This window comes from Bos indicus, chromosome 2, assembly GCF_029378745.1.
Source record: "Bos indicus isolate NIAB-ARS_2022 breed Sahiwal x Tharparkar chromosome 2, NIAB-ARS_B.indTharparkar_mat_pri_1.0, whole genome shotgun sequence".
NCBI classification, from domain to species: Eukaryota; Metazoa; Chordata; class Mammalia; order Artiodactyla; family Bovidae; genus Bos; species Bos indicus.
The window spans coordinates 78,808,716-78,833,761 of record NC_091761.1 but is presented as its reverse complement, the minus strand read 5'-3'; the positions used below and the strand labels follow the sequence as shown (position 1 = coordinate 78,833,761).

Genomic DNA, 25,046 nt, shown 5'->3' with positions numbered 1-25,046 from the left:
CAACTGCCATCTAAATTAAATGTTTCTTTCACAGAAAGTGAAAAATGCCCTGGAAACCTAATCAAATAAAGCCAACAAACTTAAACTTTGTTTCACTTCAGAATTTTGTAGGTGGTTTATTTAAAGTCCCACAACTGGTTAATGTCTAATGACCAACAGGAAGGGTGAATTTCACTCTCCTGTTATTTTAATGCAGCTAATATAAACAGAAAGGATTGTCCATATAGCCTTATCAGGGATCTCAGCACCTCAAAATTGGGTTTGAAATCTAACACATATTAGGGGGTTAAGGGAAAGTATAAACACAATTTACTATTCTTTGGACAGGTGTACCGATTTCTTAAGCAAACCAAGTAGAGAGAGCAAAAATAGAGTTAGCAAAATAGGCATTAGCTATCTACAGAGTTGGATCTATTCGAGTAATCAGGATTAGGGAGGGACTGCCAGATAAGTCAGATGGTCTAAGACAACGTAGATTTGAATACTTTTTATCCTTCTTAGTATGAATGACTTTACATTAAAACAAATGCAATGTTTAATTTTATACCTCCTATTTGGAATAGGAAAAGGAAGGGAAAAATATCAATGACTAAATTCAGTACATGTTTTTAGTTTATTTTCCTCTCTTCCTTTTCCTTGTCTTATTACATCTTCCACCATCACTATCCCATTTGATATCATTAATAAACTTTATCACTCATCTGCTTGGTGAGTAATGAGTAATGAAGAGTCTTAAAGGTGAGGTTAGATGAACTGAGTCTTCTCCTGTAGGCAATGAGCAGATGAGAGATTATAGAAAATTTCTAGAAAGTTTGTAGTACAGCAGTGGAGAGGAAAGTCTTCTCTCTTCTCAGTTTAGAAGAGCCCTTTGGAGCTACCAAGAAAGGATCAGCAGGACTGAGAAAGAGGAAAGAGACCAACAGGACTGAGAGTAATGGATGTGGGGAAGGAGGTATAGTTGTGAGGCAGGGGTTCCAGGAAGGCACACTTGACAGTGCTGGGAGTCTTGAAGGTTAGAGAGTCTGAGGTTCTGGAAGGAGTGTGGTTAGTAGTTAAGAAGACATGTGTGTTGGGAGTGCTATAAGCAGTATGAATAAGGATTTATTGTTTTGTATTTAAGTATATCCAGTCATTGAATAACTTCCACAATTGCATCACTTAAAATATTAAAAATTAATTAGCTTCAGATTTTCAAATTTATATAAAAATAGGTTTTTGACCTGCTGTGGGAGGCATCCATGAACTAGATGGAAAGGATGAATAAGAAGGAAATCTCAAAAGCTTCCCTAAAAATGTTTTTAAGAGTGGGAATGCTTCATATACTCAGAGTCTTTGCAGTTAGGGACCTGGCCTGGGGCTTGAGACAGTGGGCTTGCTCAGAGCAGCAGGAGCCTCTGGCTCATGGTCCTCAACTCTGACTGGACAGTAGCATCTCATGAGAGCCTTTGAAAAGCACTCATGTTCTGATAAAATGCAGGATGCTAGTTAAATTCGACTTCTAGATAAATAGCAACACAATTTTTAGTATGTCCCAAATAATACATGCCAGCTCCACGGACTGTTCAGTTCTTTTGTCAACTTAACAGATCCACTGTGAGTTCCCTAATAGGGATCCACCCAGAGGAGACCACTGGGAGATCCCAGGCCTAAATGCAGAGTGACAGCCACAAGCCAGTCCAAATTCCCACATTGTCATCTCACACATTCACATCGTTCCTGTCCCATGTCAGCCCCTTGTAGGTCACATGAACTCCAATTATATTTTGCACCCCCAGGCTCTGGCTCTTGCTGTGCCCTCTGCCTGGAATGTCCACTCCACCTGGCTTATCTGGTGAATGTCCACACATCAATCCACACTGGTCCAATGCCACCTGTAGAGGGTATCTGTTCTGACCTTCTGGAAGGAAGTGACCTTCTGTTTCCATGGACAGACTCATCAAACACATCAAAGAACTCTGGGGCACAGTGAGGGCTCTGGCATCTTCCCTTTGGTGTCTGATATTTTGCCAGGTGACCTACACATGGTAGGTGACCATCTATGTGATCATCAAAAGCTTACTGAGTGAAAGCTCCTCCCAGCAGTGCAGTGAAACACAGCAGGAAATTTATCCAGATATGTAGTTACAAAAGCAGGAGTTGGCAGTGATCGCAAAACACAATGTATCAAGCATCTACTAGCTGCTAGGTGTGAAGACCATCTCTCTTGCCTTTATCACTACAGAGAACATTTATACATGCTGGTCCTCTGGCTCTCAGGATTACACATGAGGCTTTGACTGATTCCAGGGGAGAGATTTGAGGAGTCCTGCTGTTTCTTCTGTAGACACAGCTCATGAGAGCAGCCACCCTGGCTGGTCCTATTGCTCTGCCCCTCAGCCTGCCTTTTCTCTGGCCTTGAGTAGTTGTCAGCCTCAGTCTGGGAAAGATGGTTTCTTGATATATCAGGTTCCTCTAGTTCCTCTAGTCTCAGTTCTCCAGCTTGGTGTCCATCTCAGGGCAGACCACCTGTGTGGTCCTGTTTTAGGGACTAAGAGTCAGGAGCTGCTGCTCCTCTTGGCTGTGCTGTCAACCCTTTTAAAAAATGTATTATTTATTTGGCTGTATCAGGTCTTAGTTGTGGCATATGGACTCTCAAGCTGTGACCCCCAGGCTCCAGAGTGTGTGGGCTCAGTAGCTGTGGCACACAGGCTTAGTTGCTCTGAGACATGTGGAATTTTAGCTCATCGACTAGGGAATGAACCCATGTCCCCTGCGTTACAAGGTGGATTCTTAACCACTGGACCACCAGTGAAATCCCCATGAGGTTTGCTTTGACAGCATTCTTGCAGGTCATCTGAGAACAGGCTGTACCCCTCTGCACCCACCCTGCAGGCCTCTTCGGTGGCTGCACATCCAGTCACTGGCCCAGGATGCCAAGTGACCGTGTAGGACCTGCCTGCATGGAAGCCTGCTGTCTCTGCTTGTCTTGGAGGGATCTTCAACCTCATATGTATCCATGTACCTAAACACCTGGAGCAGGGGGCAGCCAGCAGATCAGCTGGGCTCCTGCTACTGCTTTTTATGAGTCTGCTCTGTGCTGGGGATTCACTCACATCATTTCACACTCAAGATGCTTCTCATTCAAAACCTTTCTCATAGGACAGCCACAAATCACGAGTAGCTCTCATGAACTGAACTCCTGCAAACAACCTTGCCAGACTGGAGTTTCCATCCCTCCTTTAAATATAAAAAGACTGGAGCTTAGAGACAGTGTCCAAGGACAGAGCCAGGATTCAAACCCAGACTGAGGCTCTACTGTTGACCTTGCTGCTCGGCCCTGGCCCTGTCTCGCAGTGTAGGGCAAAGCCTGGTGGTAGAACCCTGGTGACCAGTGGAGGCAAGATGCCCTCCACCTGTGAAATCCTGGGTGCTCCCAGCAGGGCACTGGACATAGGGATGACCAACCCATTTTAAAAATGGGACAAATAAGGTCAGAAAGGCCAAGTCACTTTTCTTTTTACATATATGCTTATTACAGGAAAGGTATTTTTCTTAAAGAAATTTTTTTTTTAGTTGGAGGATATTTGCTTTACAATGTTGTGTTGACTTCTGTCATATAACAATGCAAACCAGTCATAATTATATATATGTATGCCCTCCCACGTGAGCCTCCCTCCCCACTCCCATGCCACCCCTCTAGGTCATCACAGAGCTCCAGGCTGGGCTCCCTGTGTTATACAGCAGCTTCCCACGAGCTGTCCGTTTTACACGTGATAGCGTATGTCAGTGCTACCCCCCAATTCGTCCCACTCTCTCTCTTCCTCGCTGTGCCAAGTCCATTCTCTATGTCTGTGTCTCCATTCCTTCCCTGCAAATAGGTCCATCGGTACTATTCTTCTAGATTCCATATGGCCAAGTCACTTTTCACAAAACAGTCAGCTAGCCCAGTCTGTCCTACCTCAAGGACAGGAAATTTAACATTGACCGAAGCTTAAAGGAAAAGAAGTTAATGTTTGAAGGTAGAATTTCTGTCTTCAAATGGGGTGTGTGGGGGGCGGTGGGGTGGGGGGATGAGCTCTTTGATCTCCTTCAAACCAGAGCTCCCAGGAAGGGGGCAGACAGCCTGAGCTTTTGGGTCTGGCAAACCTACTTCAAACGTGATCACGCCACATTAGACCAAACGCCTTAACACCTCCCCTTCCCCAGCCTTGGGGTGTCTTATCCAGGACTAGGAACAGTAGGGCCTCACAGGGAAGGGCTCAAACCACACATTTGATCTCGATATGTGCCTGGGAGGAGCCAGCTCCCACTGTCCTGTCAGAGCTTCCTAGGGTCCTTTGTCCCATCAGCCTCATGGCCAAACCTCTGTCCCCAGTGGCTTCCTATCAGGTCCTCTTGCCTGTGGTCACCGGGAGTCAGCTCTAGTGCCTAAGAAAGTAAAGAAGCTTCCTGGGTCTGGCAACCCCCACTTCTGATGGGTCAGGCCCTGAGGGCAGGTTGAGAAAGCAGCTGGTGAGCTGGGCCCAGGCCCATTTTATCAGCACCAGGCCCGCCCAGTGCTGGCACCAGATCCACTGCTGCTGTCTGATAAGAGGCTCCGCTCTGCTTTCTTGAAACCATCTGGAGCTTATCAGAGGCAGACCTGGGTGAAGGAGCCATTTCCATCAGCGTGAATAAAGGAAGGGAAGAAAAAAAACCCGGGAGAAATAGAATGCCTTTGCATGCAGACACAGTCAGGCTATACGCCTGATGCTGGTGCAAGGCAGATTCACAGGCACAGGCAACCCCACTCAGAAGCCAGCGGGACCTAAGCTGAAAGCAAAGAGGATGGCTCCCTGATAGTGCTGCCGGCCATGTCTCCTGTGGTGTGTGTGTGTGTGTGTGTCTCGGTGGTGGTGGTTTGGTGGCTTAGTCACTAAGTCATGTCCAACCCTTGTGACCGCATGGACTGTAACCTGCTAGGCTCCTCTGTCCATGGGATTCTCCAGGCAAGAATACGGGAGTGGGTTGCCATTTCCTTCTCCAAGTGTTGGGGATGCAAACCAGGTTCAAGTGTGAAGCATTTATCCTCTTAGATTTTAATTTTTTATTGAAGACTAGTTGATTTACAATGCTGTGTTAGTTTCAGGTATATAGAACAGTGATTCAGTTACATATATAAATGTGTGTATGTGTGTACACACACACACACACACACACGCATATACGAGCTTCCTAGGTGGCACTAGTGGTAAAGAACTTGCCTGCCAATGCAGGCGACATAAGACACATCGGTTCGTTCCGTGGTTTGGGAAGATCCCCTGGAGGAGGGCATGGCAACCCACTCCAGTATTCGTGCCTGGAGAATTCCATGGACAGAGGAGCCTGTGGGGAACAGTCGCAAAGAATCAGACATAACTGAAGTGACTTAGCATACACATAAGCAGTGTGTATATATTAATCTTATATTAATCCCCAACTTCTAATTTATCCCTCCTTCCTTTCCCATTTGGTAACCATACATTTGTTTTCTGTCTGTGGGTCTATTTTTGTTTTGTAAATAAATTCATTTATATCTTTGTTTTTAGATTCCACATATAAGCAATATCATATGGTAATAGTCTTTGTCTTACTTCAGTTAGTGTGATAATCTCTTGGTCCATCCATGCTGCTGCAAATGGTATTATTTTATACTGTTAATGGCTGAGTAAAAAATGTCCCCTAGGTTCATAGCACAAAAAGCACTCAGCATCATGGAGGAGGATACTGCCTGCCAGTAGGTGAGCCTGTGGTGTGCAGACATTATGGAATTGAGTGACAGCTGGACTGTGGGGTTGGCTCTTCTATTTGCTATTGGTGTGGCCTTGGTACAGTCATTTGTCCCTTTTACAGGAACACTTAGGGTACTGAGTTTTGTGAGGACCCCAGACCCTTCATTTAAGTGGTGTCTAAGAGCACTCCCCTCCCTGGTGGGCATGGACAGCCTGCCTGGCCCCTTGGCTTAGAGAGATCTCAGGGGAGGCTGACCCTCCCTTCACACCCTCTGGCCTGTCCCAGGCTGCAGGGAGAACCAGGCAAGATGAGAAACATGTCCATGCACTGGTATATGCGAGAGGTTCCAAGTACAAAGGGTGCTCGGGTGACCCGAAGCCTAGCATGCCTGTCCCCGTGGAGATGAAAAGCCAGTCACTTGAAGAGCACCTGGATTCGCGTGCAGGGATGATATTATCTGAGGGCAGGAGGCAGCCAGGATGAGCTCCTGAGCCATATTTAATTGGCCCCCATCACTTAACCGGATGGTTTCCGGGGCAGCTCAGCAGATTAAACACAACAGTGTGTAAACAAAAAGCAGATGAAACCTCAACCTCTGTCCCCGCCTAATGAACCTGGCTGCTAGTGGGACTTTCCTCCGTGAGCAGTTGCATTAATTTGTGCCTCTTACATGGGGGTGCAGAGAGACTCAAGTGGTAGAATCCTGGCTTCTAAGCTGAGCTGCAGGAGCCCACACTGGTCTCATCACCCTTCTGATATCAGGGAGATGGAGCCTGTGTTTCTAGGCTGCTCTTTCACTCCACCAGGGACTCAAGCACACATGTGCACACAGGCAGAGGTCAGGTTTCAGAAGCCTCGCTGGAATTGATGGTTGCGTCTTCTGTGTGAAGCTTCCGGGTTAGGCTGAGAGTGTTGTGGGGACCACCTTTCCCAGGCAGGTGGCAGCTTGGACCCCAGGAGTCTTGGGCCTGAGAGCACCCTTGTCCACATCCTTTCCTGATTCTCTTCTCCACCCCTGCTGGGCCAGACCCTGCAGCCCTGGGGACTGCTCTGTGCCTTCTGCTGGACTGTTTCCCCAGGGCTTACGTGGACCCAGAGCTGGGAGGGAGATGGCAATGTCCCCCTCTCTGGCCCTGCATGGGGTTCTGTCCCACATTGTAACACTCCTAGCTGGTCCCCGAGAGTCCTGAGTGCCTGTGAGGGCAGGTGCCAGGAACCTCATACCCATATTCATTTCCTGTAGAGCTCATCATGGCCCTGCAGAAAAACTCCACCCAGAAGATGCAACCAGTAATTTCAGAGAGGCTCTGAAAGCCAGCCACTGTGGGTGTGTGTACGTGTGTGTACGTGCACGTGCGTGTGCACACGCACATGTGGGCCTGCAACTAAGGCATCTTTCAGGACATTGGAGAACAAATGGCAACGCACTCCAGTACTCTTGCCTGGGAAATCCCATGGACAGAGGAGCCCGGTGGGGTATAGTCCGTGGGTCTCAAAAGAATCAGATATGACTGAGCACACGCACATAAACACAAATGGGGTGCCTGGTGAAGGCCTCCGTCACCACTGCACCTCAGGCATCACTTAGGAGTTCTCTGCCATCCTCTTCTCTCCTTCTCAGCCCCCAGTACGTGTAACAGCTAACTCAGAACCTTGCTAGAGCCTTAGCAGAGATGCTGAGGGGCTCCTCACTCGGGATGAGAAACCTTCTGGCAGGGAAAATTCAGGAAGGTGGTAGAATTCCAGCTGCTACAAGGGGTGCTGGGAGACAGTCCCATTGGCCCTGTGCTGCCTTACCTGTCTGACTTCATCTCCTAGTCACCACTTCCCACTCCTCTCCCCACTGCACTGCCTCCTATCAGTTCCTCGATCAGGCCAAGCCTGGTCCTACTGCAGGACCTCTGCATGTGCTGTGCTCTGCCTCTTGTGCCTCCTCTCAGATATTCAATCCCATGTTTGGCTCCCTGGCTTCCTTTAGGTCTTTCTCAAATATCAACTTCCCCAGTGAAGATTCTCTGCCCCCTCTCTTTAGAATGGCACCACCTCTTGTCCCTTGGGCCTCTCTCCTTTCCTGGCTTGATCTTCCTCCCCACACTTAGCGTCATCTGACTTATTGAGCACTCTACCTGCAGGTCTTGTGTCCGTCACCACTGAAATGTAAGCTCTCTTTTTGGATGACTGTTGGTTTGTGCACTGTCAAATCCCCAGGGCCTGACACACAGTGGGTGCTCAAAACACACTCATGGGCTGGGCTAAAAAGCTTGCTGATGCCGGTGGCAGAGGCAGAGTAGGAGTGTAGACTCAGGGAATCTGTTGTTGAACTCAGGGTCCACTATCTCATAACTGGTGAAATGTGGACATACTTTTTCCTCTGAGTCAACATATCCAATCTGAAAAGAGGGATAATAACCTCCTGAGATGGGGAAAGATGTCATTAAGTTGGGTAAAGAAAATGTGGTACTTATATACAATGGAATATTACTCAGCCATTAAAAGAATGAAATGATGCCATTTGTAGCAACGTGGATGGATCTAGAGAGCGGCATACGGAAGTAAGAGAAAGAGAACTAGCGTATGATATTGCTTAAATGTGGAATTAAAAAAAATGATACAAAGGAACTTATTTACAAAGCAGAAACAGACTCACAGACTTTGAGAACCAACTTATGGTTATCAGAGGGGAATGGTTAGCAGGAGGGATAGACTACAAGTGTGGAGTTGACATGTACACATTGTTTCATTTAAAATGGACAACCAACAAGGACCTACTATATAGCACAGGAACTCTGCTCAATATTATATAACAATCTAAATGGGAAAAGAATTGGAAAAAGAACAGGTAAGTGTATAACTGAATCACTCTGCTGTACACCTGAAACTAACATATCATTGCTAATTAACCATATGCCAATATAAAATAAAAAGTTAAAAAAAGAAAAACAAAACCAGGTTCAGGACAACGCTCCTAGCCCAATGCCTGCTTGGGCCCTTCTGAGAAGCCCTGTTTTCTGAACGAGATGGGAGAGCTGTCTGGTCCAGGCACAGCCTGTCTGATGTTTGGCTCTTTTTCCTATACCTGCCCAGATGGGGTGAGGATTTTCTGCAAGGCAGTAGGAGAGCCCCAGCTGCCTATGTTTATGGGGCCAGGGGTAGACAGGTGAAAAGAAGGCAAAAGAAGGTAAAAGCCACAAGAGGGACAAGCTTCCCTTGGCAGCTTGGGTGGATCAGGTCACAGGAATGAGTCATTCCATCTTCACCCAGGTAAGCCAGGCCTGGCCTGATGGGCGTACCTGGCTGCTACCTGGTCCCTAGCCTCGGCTGCAGGTCTTTCTTCTGTGCCTTCTCATCCATCCATGAGGCTATGGCTTCCCCCAGAGAGAAGTGCAGTGGGGCCAGGTGGGCTCCAGGGCTAGAATTCAAGCCACTGGAGATGCTCCTGTTGGTTTAAGACAGCAGTTGGGAAACTTTTTTTGAGGAAGGGCCACACACTAAATAGTCTGTACACCATGTGGTCTCTGCTACAACTCTGCTGTTGTCCCTTGAAGGAAGTTTGTTTATACAAACGAATGGGTACAGCTGTGTTCCAATAAAGTGAAAGTGAAAGTCACTCAGTTGTGTCCAACTCTTTGCGACCCATGAACTATACAGTCCATGGAATTCTCCAGGACAGAATACTGGAGTGGGTAGCCTTTCCCTTCTCCGGGGGATCTTCCCAATCCAGGAATCAAAACGGGATCTCCTGCATTGCAAGCAGATTCTTTACCAGCTGAGCTACCAAAGAAGCCCATTCCAATAAAACTTTATTTGTAAAAACAGGCATCCTATGGGCCTTAGTCTGCAAACGCTTGGCTTAAGTCTCTGTGTCACTGAGCCTCTCTCTTCCCCCTCATGCTAATATTTGCATTGTGGTAGCTCAGTGCTAGGCCTGGGCCTTTCCTACATCTCATTTAAAGTGCCCATGAGGATGGAGCCTTGAGTGGCTAAGCTGCATCTTGAACCCAGGTCTGACATGTTTGCAGCCTTTCAAATGGCCACCCTCTGCTCATTTTTTCTTGGGGAGGGCCCTGCTCAAAGGAGCAAGGAGAACCATAGAGAGGCCACAGGCAGAAAGCAGGGCAGTGAGAGGTGCAAGCTGAAAGATCATTAGCTATAAGAACACAGGACACCATCCACTGCTGTGGCCACTTTGCACAGATTGCAGAGTCTGGCTGTACCCATGGCTCACTGTGCCCTGAACACTCCATAAGTATGACAGGATGCAGGTACCGGGGCCATGGAGGCCAGAGAGGGTGAGTCACCAACTCAAGTTCACCTACACTGGTTATTGGTGGGGTTAAAACAGGGGCTGATGACATGGTATGAGAGTGGCAGGTCCCACCTCTGATTTAAATCTTGCACAGGTTCAAGGCCATCTCTGCAGTGAAGGCTATGGCCTGCCCTCTCTGACTGGAGTCTGTGCAGCTCCCCTGGCCAATTGCACTGATTAGAGAGGCCTCATCACAGAGGGACCTTCCAGGGAATCTTGAGTCCTGAGATGTCAGGTTCCAGACCAGAACAAATTGCTTATTCAAGTGGTCACAGCCTGGCTACACCAAGGGCCTGCTCCAGGGAGGCCTGAGGAGGTCTGGGAAGCATTTGTACAAGGGTTCCTGAGTGGAGCTGCTTGGCTCAGGAGATGTCTGGAACCAAGGCCGAGGAGAATGACCGTCCTCTGTTCATTTCTTCTTAGAGGAGGGCCCCACTCAAGGGAGCTCAAAGGAGAACCTTGGAGACCCCAGGCAGAAAGCAGGGCAGTGAGCGGTCAACCTTTTATCTGTGTTTATCTGCATAGACAGTCAGGCCTCTGTTTCTAGAGCCCCAGGGCAATGAGGGCAGGAACCCAGATAATTGTGCCTCTGGGTGGTGTGACCCTGTGGCTTTTACCAAAGGAACAGAGGACAATGAACAGTTGGCCAGAGACCAAAGCCTCAGGAAATAAACAGCCTGGAAACACAGTCTCACCGGGTGTCTGAACTTTGGAGGAAAACCATAGATTTCATCTGTCTTCGACTGCAATGTCTTCAAAGCTGTATTCTGACTTTCTGTAGCATTATGTGCCTTTTCAGTGAGTGACAAATGTCATTTCACTCGAATGAGTTCTTTAAAAATAGCATGTTCCAGAAGATCTTTTCAGAAGTTCCAAGAATCTTAAATAGGAAATGACCTAGGAGTAGTGACCAATGCCTGATATAAATGAGCGCAGTTAAAAAGCCCATTGGAACCAACCTTCTTTCACTCCTGTGAAAGAGAATTTTGTTCTCTTTTGAAACCCTCCACTGTCTACACATACAAATGGTGATACTGAGCAGGGCTGAAAAGATGGCCTTGGGGTTGGAGCACCTGGGTTCAAATCACAGCCCTGCTGCTCCCAGCCTGTCCTTCATCCAGAGGAAGGAGGCACCATCCACAGACCCATCTCACAGAGAAGGACGGTGACAAGGAAAGAATACTTTGAACCAACATTTGCTCAGCACGTGTGACACATCAGATCATCTAAGCTCACAGCAGGTACCCCACACACTTGCACTATTTTCTGTATTTTAACATTCTTTCAACTTGTCTAAACTTTAGTCATTCCCTGAGTTAGAACATTCTCAACAATGAACGTTGGTCTGTGAACTAAAATATTGCCTGCCACATCAGTAAGCAAAGGATGTTGCAGCCATCAAGCCATCTCATCAGAGTCGCTCAGATAGTAAGCCCCGAGGGAACTTAGGATGGAAGCAGGATATCTGCCATCCAGCACTCTGCTGTGCAGCTACCCCTCTGAGACCCAGATGAGAAAGCACAGGCTACTGGCCCCACATAGCTAAGGTGCATATCAAAGAAATTAATTCAGTGAACCTAGATTATTGCATCTTCCCAGACACAGAAAAGTACTGAATTCATGAACTTAAGATGTCTAGTTTTCTTTGATAAACAGTAATCTTTTGATTACTTGATGTTCCAACTACTCGGTCTTTTGTTGCAAAAACTTCTATATATCCTGGCTTTCCCTTTGCCTCTTTGGAGCAGTCTTTCAGAGCTATCTAAGAGGCTGCATCTTGGGTTTAAGTCCTCAGATTTATCCACCAAATAAAACATAATTCTCAACTTTTAGGCTGTGAGTTGACAAGTTCTTCAAGGACAAAGTCTTAATTCAACAAGATTAAGTTAAGGAGAAATACACCATAATTTAATATTAGCTATCAGTGTTAAGTAATTTTAGATAGCAATTTATATTTGAGAAGTTAAGTTAGTCTTTAAATTGCTAGATATCTATTTAGCTATGAAGAATCAGAAGAAGACACAGGCAATTCAATCTGGAACCTGAATTCAGTTGCTAAGAAATTTCGCAGTAAGGGGTTTGGATGCTTTTTATTCCTGTCATGATGTGTGTTCTGTTGCACCAAGAAGTCCAATGATGCTCTGAGGACAGGGATCTTGTCTAGACTTTTTATTATCTTCTCCTGCATCCCTAGGACAGGGCGGATACATAGAAGTCTTTAAGTTTCTGTTGATGAACCAGGGGTGTACATGGTCGTTAGTAAACATTTGTGGATAAATTGCTTCCCTAATGGAACCATCTATCTATTGGATTGGCCAAAAAGTTCATTTGGGTTTAAAAACCTGAAAGAAATTTTTGGCTGACCCAATAGTTTCTAACTATTAAGATTTCTTCACAGAGACTCGAAGTTTGATAAGAACCTTTCTTGTGGATTAATTGGTAAAGTGATGGACAGCTGGGTGTATGCTGCAGTCTGGCTATAGGCAAATAATTTAACCACGTATGTTCATGCATGCCAAGTCACTTCAGTTGTGTCCGATTCTTTGTGACCCCAGACTGCAGCCTGCCAGGCTCTTCTGTCCATGGGATTCTCCAGGCAAGTTTACTGAAGTGAGTTGCCATGCCCTCCTCAATTTAACCACAGTGAGAGTATTTTATGTGATGAAAATGTCTAATATGGAAGGACCCTCCAAAAGCCCCAAAACATCATCACTGACGACAAATAGTAATGAGACCTCAGGTGGCCATTCTGACGCACCAGCCAGGAGACTGAAAACTGGGTTACTGAAGCCCCCGGTGTCCAGCCATGACTTGAGAGTGACAATCACAAGGGGGGACTGGGGTGGAGTTGCCAGGCCGCCCAGCTCCACTATACAGATGGGCTTTTTATCTCTTTCATATTTCTGGACTTCATCTCACAATTCATTTTATAGAAATGTCATTTCTCCTGAAAATAATTGCAATGGAGATTTGTAGCTGTGACATTATTTTTTAACGTGTGTATTTTTGGGGGGTGGGGACCCCAGGTGGGGAGCCATTGCTTTTGGAGATTCAGGGATGGATGGCCTTCATTCTTTTTGGTGACTCTATAGTCCCAGCATCAGCTCCTCAAAGTCATTACATCATCCTGTCCCCACTTAAGAACCTGATGAGTGAATTTCTGTGGCAAAAACAGTACGTTCCCAAGGGAATCAGAGACACGCACCCCACTTTGCTCCACATACTACATCTGGTTGTGTAACCCTCCGAACATTTCTGAGCTTCACTTTATTCACCTACCAGAGAAGGCAAGTAGTGCCTCCTTTTTTTCTTTATTTTTTAAAATTGAAGTATAGTTGATTACAATGTTGTGTTAATCACAACTGTATAGCAAAGTAATTCAGTTATACACGCATACCTTTTAAAATATTCTTTTTCATTCTAGTTTACCATAAGATATTGAATATAGTTCTCTGTGCTATACAATAGGAGAACAGACTGCTGGTTGCAAGGGCGAGAGGGATGGAGGGGAGATGGAGTGGGAAGTTGAGGTAAGCATATGTAGGCTTCTATATACAGAATGGATAAACAAAAAGTAGTGACTCCTGAATGAAGAAAGGAAATAGATTTGAGAGTGCCTAGAGCAGCAGCAGCAAAGAAGAACACGTAGTGCTGGAATGGTCCCACGGCTGGTGATATTTCAACAAAAGACAACTCTGCCAACGCAGGGGTGGGTCTGTGGTGGAGGCATTCCAGGAATTGGCCAGGAATTGGTGGGGGCATTATTCTCTCTGGGTGCCCTTGCAGTGACCCTGAGAGGCAGCTGCCCACTGCCTCCCTGAGGAAGAGTAGGACCTGTGTGTGGGTTGGCCTCAGCTGGTACAATCGTCACAGCCCAGCCCTCACAGGCCACAAGGAACATTTCATCAGCAGCTGCTCGGCTGCCAGGTGGGGGCTCATTGAGGAGGGCAAAGCCAGCACAACTGGCCCCATGTGGGGTGGATAAAGAAAGGCCTTTCCTTCCAAGGCAGGAGAGTAAACTCAGGGACACATGGAGACGAGCAGACCACTGGACTGCCAGGGTCATGGGCAACCCCTCCCAGCATGCCATCTGCCACATCCCAGAGGCAGACGGATACACCAGGCTGGCAGCCAGACAGCGCCAGTGATGCCCTGTGAGGCCCTGTTTGAACCTCAGTTTCCATGTTTCTAAGCTGGAATTAATAAAATCTACATCTGGGGAGATGGTGAAGGACAGGGAAGCCTGACGTGCTGCAGTCCATGGGGTCACAAAGAGTCGGACACGACTGAGCGACTGAAAAACAACATCTGGGTAACATCTTCCGGTTGAACAGGATACCCTGTGTATCCCCCCTGGGCGTGACCAACTGCACTCCCCACCCTGCCTCTGCATCTGTGCTGAGATCCACCATCCACAGTGATCAGTATGAGTCCAGCAGGCTTTTCATGGCTGCCCACCTTGGCCCCTCACTGGGTGGACTCCTTACATTGAGGTCCTCCATCTGTATCTCTGCCCGGTCTCTTTATGAACTGCCTTCCTCCTGTCACCTGGCTATCCCGTAGGTATCTGAAAGTCACCTCTGCTTAGAGAGACTCTTCCCACACCCTCCTTGATTTTTTATGTATAATTTTACAATGACCACGAATTGCTTCTTTCACAGTGAAACAGGACAAAACTTTTAAACTTTGACGTGAAGAACAACAGCCTAATTTCATGGCTGAAAAAGGCAAGAGGATAAGAGAAATACAGAGATGGAGATACAGAGATAGGACTTCCCTGACAGTCCAGTGGCACAGGTTCGATCCGTGATTGAGGAAATAAATTTTTTTGCGCCGTCAAAGTTTTTTTTTTTTTTTTTAAAGGGAGTATTCTGGGTATCCTCAAGCATTTCCTTTTGATTCTGGCAATCTCCCAGGGTAGAGGCAAAGAGCAGGCATGGGGGAGCCACGGCAGCAGCCCAGGAGCTCTGCCTTTGTTGGGTGGGCAAAGACTGCTGGGGAGTGGGAGAGTGGGAGGATTTGACATGGAAGCCCTGCAGAGGAGGGTCAGGGCTGTGGGCACTGGGCAGGGACCAGTGGGCACCAGGCCCTGGGGCCCGGATGGGCTGAACCAGGGGGCCTTTGTGGGCCTAGGCGCTCTGTCTTCCTGGGTCCTTTCTCCCCACCCCCCATATTAACAATCATTTTAGAGGGGACATTGATATAAAGACAAATACAAGGTTTAGTCTTAAAAGTTCATTTTCCCCTTTTGATTGCAAAAGAAACACCTTTTTCTGTGGTTCTCTAAAAGCTCTAAGTGCTGTGCCTAATGTGTGAGGCGGCCCTGGCTGAGTCCCTCGTAGAAACACCTGCTGTGCATGAGCGAGGGGTTGGTGGCTCTCGGCAACTCACATTGCCTCTTGAGTTTCTATATCATCACATGCAAAATGGAGATAAAATAATCACCGTAGGGCTGCTAGAGGGTGAAATGAGATAACTTAAGCAGAGTGCAGCAAATTTTTTATGCTCTGAGTCAGGGAGACAGTTGGTCAGGACAGTTTATAGAATTTGTGGAAAAGAGGGAAAAAAGAGATTGTAAAAATTAAAAAAAAAAAAAGACAATTTGGGATTTTCAGCCAAAGCAGAACTGAATTCACTAAATTGAGAACTTTGGCAGAAGCTGAAGGAAAGTTATTCAAATGACAAGTCAGTCCCAGGGCACAACCAAAGGAGAGAAGGCTCAGCTTCCTCGCAGGAGTTCAAGTGTGGGCTGGAGGCCGGAAGTGGTGAGAAGGGGGCCCACCCAGGAGAGAGGGGACACCAGCTCTGCACCCACCCAGTGCAAACATCAAGGGAAAGACACTGAGAGGTGGAGCAGCTGCAGGCCAGGTGGGAGGGAAGGAGCCCCATGTGCACGCAGGTTGGGGTGCACAAGGAAGGCTGGGAGGGGCAAGGCATCGGGCTGAGCTAGAGGCCATTGTGGGCCACTGAGGGGCAGGGCTAACAGGACAGGGAAGATGCAGGTGAATATGGGACCAACAGCACTCTCTGTGCAGATCAGACTTGTTTACACTGGTTGGCCCTTCACATCTCCCCATCCCTCCACCCACCCATCCATCCATCCCTCTCCCTCCATCCACCCACCCATCTCTTCCATCCATCCCTCCATCCATTCGTTCATGTATGATTTTAAGGAGCCTACTCTTCCTCAAGACAGCCAAGATTCTTATTGTTAAGCAGGCAGTGAAGCTGAGGGAGCAAGGGTTGTTCTCCTCGGATGCTAGCTAAGAAGACTAAGCTGCAGAGGGTAAAAGGTTGGTTCAAAGTCACACAGCTGGTGGGAGAGAACACATGCTGTCTGCCCCACCTCGCCCACTCTGTGATAAATACTGAAAGAACAGACCCCTTGGAGGAAGCTGTCCTAGCACAGAAGGGCACAGTATCCCAGAGCTATTGCAAAATTGACTTCTATGCTAGGTCTGAGGGCTTCATCTGGAGCCCTAGGACCAGGACAGACTTTGCCTCCTGTCTTTGGTATTATTTTCAGTGGCCAATGAGCAAACAGGGAGAGGAGCCGTACAGTGGAAAGTGAGCCAGAACTCACTGAGGACACCGTAAAGCACTCAGGCAGAGACAGTGATAAATGCAGACCAGGCTTTATATCAGGAGTTTTACCCACGAGCTGAGAACAAAGGGGCCAGCACTATGTTCAAGGTCACGGTCAAGTCAGAGCCGATCCACATTCAAACCCAAAGCCTGAACTCTAAAGCTGGTCTTCTAACCTCCTTGTCACTAGACAATTGAAGCCAAGTGTATTTGCACTAAATGGCTTCACAAGGTATAGCAGAGGGACCTGAGCTTGAACTCCCTACTTGCTAAAGGCTGTGTGTATGGTGAGCATCCCAAGAGAAAGGACCTTTCACAGCTGGGGACTTTGCTGTCCAGTGAACACAGAGGTCACAGATAGGAACCCAGCACAAAAGGCAGATAAGCAGGACAATTTATCTAGTTTTGATCTGGCAAACCACAATCCCCTTCACTGTAAGACATGGCTGAAATACGTGTCCACAGCTACATATAAAACAAGAAGACTCTCCATTCCAGGGTTCAAGGGGGATGTGCCCGGGCCCAGGGTCAGCTGGTAGGTGCATACTTGAACTCTCATAAAAGTGTGCATTGTATGAAGGAGAAGGGGGTTGGGGGTCCCAGCCTGTGCTCCCTGCAAGTGACGTGCCAGTCAGTCCATTACAGTGGAGATAAAATACCTACATTATGTGTGCAGTGAGATGATGGGGCATCCTTGTCCAGAGCATGTTCCTCCCTGCTGCTGCTGCTGCTGCTGCTAAGTCACTTCAGTCGTGTCCGACTCTGTGCAACCCCATAGACAGCAGCCCACCAGGCTTCCCCGTCCCTGGGATTCTCCAGGCAAGAACACTGGAGTGGGTTGCCATTTCCTTCTCCAATGCAGGAAAGTGAAAAGTGAAAGTGAAGTCGCTCAGTCATGTCCGACTCTTCTCGACCCCATGGACTGCAGTCCACCAGGCTCCTCTGTCCGTGGGATTGTCTAGGCAAAAGTACTGGAGTGGGGTGCCATTGCCTTCTCTGATGTTCCTCCCAAAGGCCTCTAATTCAAGGCTCCTTTCCTCAGAGACCCAGCAAGGGTCACAGGTGTGTCCACTGAGCAGCAGAGAGTATACCAGCCACAATGCTTTGGCAATAAGAGAAGGGAGGTGTGGCAGATACAAGACAGACTATAATAAAAGTGTCATAAAGAGTTACTTATCACAGTCATTTTAAATTTCCAGTGTGGTAATTCCCATATCTCTCACGTCTGGTTCTGGTGCTGGCTCTATATCTTCAAATTGTGTGTTTTGTCTTCTTGTATGTCTTGTAATTTTTCTTGGCAGCCAGATGTGATATATTGGGTAAAATGACCTATTGGGATTGGGTGGTGAAGGGTAGGGAAAGGGGAGCACCCTATGGTCTAAAGAGGTCTATCCTTTAGTGAGCCTGTCTCTCTGGACTGTGAACTTCCTAAGTGTCCCTCAGTGTTTTTCTCTCCTTGCAGGTGGGCACAGAAGGCTAGCATGGGCTAGAGGTGGGAATTTCCCTTCCTCTAGGTCAGTTAGGGAGAGGGCAATGGCACCCCACTCCAGTACTCTTGCCTGGAAAATCCCACGGGAGGAGGAGCCTGGTAGGCTGCACTCCATGGGGTCACTAAGAGTCGGACACGACTGAGCGACTTCACTTTCACTTTTCATTTTAATGCAATGGAGAAGGAAGTGGCAACCCACTCCAGTGTTCTTGCCTGGAGAATCCCAGGGACGGGGGAGCCTGGTGGGCTGCCGTCTATGGGGTCGCAGAGTTGGACATGACTGAAGCGACTGAGCAGCAGCAGGTCAGTTCGGGAGAAGACGATGGCAACCCACTCCAGTACTCTTGCCTGGAAAATCCCACGGGTGGAGAAGCCTGGTAGGCTGCACTCCATGGGGTCTCTAGGAGTCGGACACGACTGAGGGACTTCACTTTCACTTTTCATTTTCATGCATTGGAGAAGGAAGTGGCAACCCACTCCAGTGTTCTTGCCTGGAGAACCTCAGGGATGGAGGAGCCTGGTAGGCTGCTGTCTATGGGGTCGCACAGAGTCGGACACGACTGAAGCGACTTAGCAGCAGCAGCAGGTAAGTTAGGCTCTGACAGTATCATATCAGATCAGGCTCTGGTTAATTTCCCTGAGGCCAGACCTTGTTAAGAACAGGTGCATTTATCCCCTCCTTCCTGCTGGAAACTCAAGATGACTTTTCTCTGATATTTACTTCGGTCACCTGGTCAAACTCCAGATAGTGGATATCACCATATTGTGTGTGCAGGGGTGGGGTGGGGCTCTCAATGACTGGGCCTCTACCTTTAGGGTTTTTAACTCACAGAGTTATCCACACTGGTTTAGCTGCTAAGTCATGTCCGACTCTTGTGACCCCATGGACTGTAGCCTGTCAGGCTCCTCTGTCCGTGGGATTCTCCAGGCAAGAATATTGGAGTAGGTTGCCATTTCCTTCTCCACACTTGAGTCTTGAGCAATTTATCAATCCTAAAGAGTCATGAATGAGAGCTGGAAAAGATATTGGGCCAAGAGGATGGGCAGACTTCAGAGCAGGAAGGTGGGCAGCCAGTGATGCTCTGATACAGATCACAGGGCAAGACAGGCCAGTGGCTGTCTTTGACCACAGGGAACCAGCACACAGGCTCTCCAGTGGCCGGAGGGAGTGTGAGGGGAGTTGTGCGAGGTTCAGCCTGTGAAGGAGCCCAGCGTCTTGAGCTCATGCTCCCACTGGCCTGAGAGAAAGAACCGACGCTTGACAATATCTGCCCTCAGCTAAGATTTTGCACACTAACATTTGTTCTGGAAGGATGTACCCAAATTAAAGTTTATAACGACTAAGGGCAGGAAGTGGTGTTCCCACAGAAGTTCAGCTTATGTAATGCTCTGAAGGAAACCCTGAGCAAAGGTGGGGAGGGCAGGTGGGGGAGCAGAGGAGGCGAAAATGAAATACCAATCAGAATGCAGAGTAGAAGAGTTTGGTGGTGATGCCCGGGGCCCATTAGCATGTTCTTAGAATTGGTTTGGGTTTGACTTTCTGTCCGCTGCAATGTATTATTTACAGATGCCCAAGTTCTAGACTAGGACCCATTGAGCAGATGATTTTAAAAGGTGTTTTTGGACCTTCGAATGGACATGGGCTCAGGAGTGTTGGCCCCTGGGTGGTCTGTGTAGTCACCTGTTCGTGTCTGAGTTGCTGGCTGAGCACTTTCCTGAGCTAGGCACCAAGTGGTAGGGGGCAGTTGGGGTCACAGAGCTTCTTAGAAGTCAGAATTCCTGAAAATGTGACAGACCCAGAAATCCCTCAGGCTGCAAAGTGTCCTCAGGGCCCCAGTGAGTGGTTTTCTAATGTCAGGAGGTTCCCAGGGAGGCCTTAACTGACCAGCAGGTATAGGTGTGTGTATAGGGGGCAGTACCCAGAGAGCCTGGAGGCCTGAAGCAGGCAGGTGTGAGGGTGTAGCTGGAGGGACAGGGCAGTCCAGGCAGGAGGAAGGACCCTAGGGAATGTCCCACGCTGGCTGTGGAGGGCAGCAGCTGGCCCAGTGTGGGTCAGGCCTGACCACACAGAAGGGGTGAAGGCAAGCAGTGGTAGACTGAGGTTGGACCACAGGCCTGCATAAAAAGCTATGGTGTGGTTGGCAGGTTTTAAGCATCTGTGCAAAGGCACAGCCCTGGTTTCCTGGGCATGGTTCTCATTGCCTGTGGGAGGCAAAAGGCCCTGCCTGGCACACATGGGCAGCAGGCCCACATGTACCCTAATGCCACACTCAGGTTAGCCTCTGTTGGCTCTGGGGTCTCATAGCCTGTGTCCACAGCCTGGCTGTATCCTGGGGACCAGGAAGCCCTGAGGATCATCATTCCCCAGCCTCCAGTGTTTCATCTGCAAAACAGGGAAGAATATGCCTGTGAGGCCAGGCAGTGGAGGAATGACCCAGGCAAGGCTGGACCATGGGCCTAGGCATATAGGTACCGACATTGCTTCTGTTACATTATCAAAAGCAAACTCAGCTGCTCTCTGCTAGGGAGACTGGAGATGATTAGCACCTGCAGGCCAGGTTTGCTAAATTCTGTTAACAACAACATCTGCCAATACCACATCACTGGGCACAGCGCCAGACCCTTATTCTCTTGTTCATCACACTATTCCCAAGAAGTAGCTGTTGACAGATGAGAAAACTGAAGCTCCGAGGTCTCCTATATCTCCTCAAAGTCAGTAAGTGTTGGAGATGGTATCCAATCAAGTCTGACTCCCCAGCACAGCACTTGTGGGGCTTAGGTCCACCCTCTCACTCACCATGAGAGACAGCACACTTCATTTAACTTCTGGGGCATATTTCCTCAGTGGGGGTAGGGAACCTGCTAGGAAGTGGGCAAAGGCCATACAAGGTACTTCTCAGCAAAAGAAACACAGTACCTAACAGAAGTGTAAAAGCACGTGTAATTACAGAGGCACATTCAAAAGTGAGAACATGGGTCACACATCAGATTGGGCAAGATAAAAACCACACAGTGTGAGTGAGGATGCGGGGAAACACCATTTTCATTGGCTGTCAGAAAGTGTTAGAAATTCATGTGACCTTTTGAAGGGCATTTTTCAGTATCTAAAAACATTTCACATGTATATACTTTTTGTCCAAATTAAATTCTGAGGGAAAGTATCCTAAATGTACATAAACATATGCAAATGAAACCCTACTTACAAGGGTTGTCATGGCAGCACTGTGTCTGGTTAAAAAAAGAAATCAAGACTGTACACAACCCAAATGTCCATTTTTGGAGGAATTGGTTAAATAACCCATTCATATTCATACTATGCAGCCCCAAGAAGGATGGATCTGTATATGTTGATAAAGTATACTCTGTAAAATATGGTCTTATGAAGAAAAAAAAAAGATGAAGTAGAATACATGTTTCATTTGTAAATGAAAAAGCAATTGTAGAGATATACAATACTTCTAGAAAGTTTCTCATAAATCTATAAAGTCCCTGCTCTGGAGGTGGGAAGAAATTCTATTATAAACTCTTCAAACATTGTTTAAATTTTCTTGTTTTGTTTGTAGCTTGTGCTTAAGAGTGCCTAAGGGCTTGTGCTTAGGTGTTGTGTTTGCTCACCCTTTGGAAGGTGTTTAGGTTGGGGTCTCAGAAGGGCATTTGATGGACTATATACCTGCCACTCAAAGAGGCAAACTGACTTGAGTTGCCAGCTTCTCCTTGCTGGTGAAGGGCCTCTCTCTCCCCATAGTAGATGGGCTGGTGAGCTCCCACTGCAAGCACAAGACACCTCTTACCCCACATTCCTATTTCCCTGGAGGCACTGCAAGTCCCCAGAAATAACTGGCCAACTCTGGGCACCCTTGGAAGGTCCAGTTGCTGGCTGTGCCAAAGCCATGTGACTCCCAAAAGCCACGGATATCTGGAGGGGTTGAGCAACAGCTCTGATGGAATGTCATTTGGCACTGAACACAATCCTCCCTGCTTTTGCCAAAGGTAGCGCATTCTATATAAAGCTGCCAGACCTGGCCATCTCCTCACTGAGCCTGATCCTCCCCATCAAGGGCAAGGCGATTGATTTCTGCACATAACTCCTCCGCAATAATTGTTGCCTTTGGGTTTATGCACCCAGTTGGATAGCGGGGGCCTGGCTGGGAGGGAGCAGCAGGTCCTCTCCATTGTAATATCTGGTTCTGGGGGTGGGGTAGTGATGTAAACTGAGACAGGAAGGATATAGACACATCCTGCCTGAGCTAGCAGCGGTGGTGAGAAATAGAGCTCCACGGTTCTCCCACGGCAGAGATCCTGCCAGAAAGTAAATCCTAAGGGTAATCTGGAATGGTATGCAAGTAAGGGCTGCATCTCCATCAGTTCTGGAAGAGAAGTGTTTGCAGTCATTGGTCAAGGGTCAAGGTCTGAAACCTGAATCCTGGAGAACCACTGTAGAGGGGCAGGGTGAGTGGATGGGTTGGGGGAGGGCAAGGCTCCCTGAGCATGCCCATCTTCTCCAGACTGGAAGGATTGTAGGCCTGCACTTCCTTGGTACCTGAATTAGAAAAATCACAGTGCCCTGTCCCCTCAACACTGGCCCCGAGACACACATACACACTAAATAGTATCTGACTCACACTCACAGACACATACACAAAGGTAAACACTAACTCACAGGAGCTCATGGATCCTCAGTATGATACAGATGCTGGACATTCATTAAGCGCTTAACATGTGTTCATCTCTATGCTGAGCCACTGAACTCTCACAATCCAAACAGGCCTACTATCCTATTATTCCCACAAAGAATGATGAAACTGCAGCTAAGGGAGGTTGGCTGGCCTCAGGTTCCTGTAATAAGTTGCACACATGGTCCAAAAGCAGGCAGGGAGGAACTGGGAGCACCTCATGGGCACACACATGGCCATGTACACAGAGAGGCACACGGTGGACAAAGACAGACCCAGTGGCTCTCGCCCAGGCTCAAGAAAGAAACAAATGGAGTGTGTCTCCAGTACCCATAATCATGACCCTGTTAACTACTAAATGTATTACATTATAGACTCAGTCTCCTCTCTGACAGTTTCTAAGAATCAGATCTAGCCAGGGTAGGGAGGAGTGATCAACACTGGTTTTTTTTTTTTTTGGTCTGTTTGCTTGTTTATTTTTTAAATGAAAATTTAATGTTTATTGCAAAAGCCCAATGGCGGGGGAGGGGGTGATGTTGGGGGAGGCCCAGTAACATTTCAGAACATTGCTTTTGAAAATCACAAAGAATCCCTGCGGGATTTCCTGTCCTTAAGAAAGCATGTGCCGGTTTTAAAAAGAAAGAAAACAGGCTCTGAAGAATTGCAACCGCCCAAACGGTCAAGGCGAGCCGAGCCGATCCCTGCAACATCTGCGTGTGGTTGGTTCCCGCCCGCCTGGGAGAAGAGAGGAGTCGGGAGTTAGCAGAGTTAACTCCGAGTTTCTCAGAACTCGCCTTCACCTTCCTGCCGGCGCAGTCCCGAAAACAACTTGTGCTTTCTCTGCGCTGCTTACCGATCTGTCTCTCCCTCTTCATTCTCTCAGGGGAAAAGTTCTGGCCACAGGCACTTCCCCACCACCACACAAAGAAACAGAAAGCCAGCGGGTGGCCGCGGGGACGGAGGTGGCCTCTCTAGGCCCGGGGCGCGCAGAGCCCGCGCACCAGGCTCGGGGGACCACGACCCCGCGATGCGCAGGGCGCTGCGACGCCCGGGTTCCCGCGATGTTCGGTGACGCGGTCGTGTGGGTCCCTCGCTGGCGGCAGCCAGAGTCCCTGGGTTCCTTGGCCACAGTTCGGGCTTGCCACCCCCCCCCCCCCCCCCACCGCCCTCTCGGTACCCGTCGCCCCTCGCCCCTCCTCCGGCGGGTACTCACCTTGCTGGGTCGTGGTCAGCGGCAGCTGAGTGCTCATCGCTGACCGGTGCGGGGCACGGCCAGGGGGACCGTGGCAAGGGTCGCGATCGGCCGCTCCTGACCCTCAGCAGCCGGAGGAAGCGGCACCTGTGTCACACTCCTCGGCGCGGACCGAGGGGAGGGGCTCCGGCCAGAGATAGGCAGACTTCATTTAGTTTTTTCTGCAGACTTGGCTGATGGGGTTCCCACCCATTTTTTTTTTTTTTTAAACACATACACCCGCCCACTTCTGAACTCTTCTGTGCTCTGACTTTCCTGCGCGAGAATCACATTTTTCTAACTAGTTTCTGTTTCTATCTGCAGCTAACAGATAGAGGTTGTGTTTGAGAATTACCCTGTGTGTGGGCTGAAAAGCGCCCAGACGTGACAAGATGGGCTTCCCGGATGGCCTTCCCCGCCGCCACGGTCCGGGACGGTGACCAAATAGAACCAGACTTACGTTGGAGTCTTGGCGGATCCTATGAGGCCTCTCAGAGCCGCGGAGCCTTTGTGGCCTGGGGAGAGTTCCTGGCCTCCTCGTGCCTTAGGGCAACTGCCCCAATCCATGGGCTTATGTTTGGGAAAGATTCCTAGAAAAAAGGGTGCTAAGACCCTGTGACTTGTTTGAATCACCCTTGTCTGAGGCTTTCAGACAGAGTGGAGTGTTTGGAGAATTCACTTTATTAGGCAATTAAAAACTCTACAGGGATTTTGACACTCTGGTTAAATGAACTCTACCCATCTCAACCAAAAAGAATGTTGTGTAATATATAGCATTATATTCTCTTCACCTCGCAGAGAGAAAGGTAGGGAGCTTCAGAACACGTCACCTTTATTTTAAATCCCTGTCCAAGGAAACACCCTGGCCTTCTCCTGTCTTTTCTGTGGGGTTTTCACTGCTGTTTACCTGACAGTCCTCATCTCTGCTGCAATTTCAGGGCACCTTTCCAGCAGTCTATGCAATGTGTGTGCAGTTGGGATTACCATCCAGATTGAACACAACTCAAGACTGCCCCCTGGAGGTGTGCAATG

The 25,046-nt window shown here is 48.3% G+C and overlaps 1 protein-coding gene across 2 annotated transcripts in view; it reads right to left on the bottom strand.

Annotated features, from left to right (window-relative positions):
* The window catches only part of GYPC (glycophorin C (Gerbich blood group)), a 48,914-nt gene extending 24,519 nt beyond the window's left edge, over positions 1–24,395 (bottom strand). The window contains exon 1 of one of the 2 annotated variants that reach the window (XM_019974139.2): positions 23,997–24,395. In XM_019974139.2, the coding sequence (XP_019829698.2) occupies positions 23,997–24,033 (37 nt within the window). In that variant the 5' untranslated portion in view covers positions 24,034–24,395. The remainder of the gene's footprint in view (positions 1–23,996) is intronic. The other variant, XM_019974132.2, reaches the window with a different exon arrangement.
* Between the last annotated feature and the right edge of the window lie 651 nt (positions 24,396–25,046).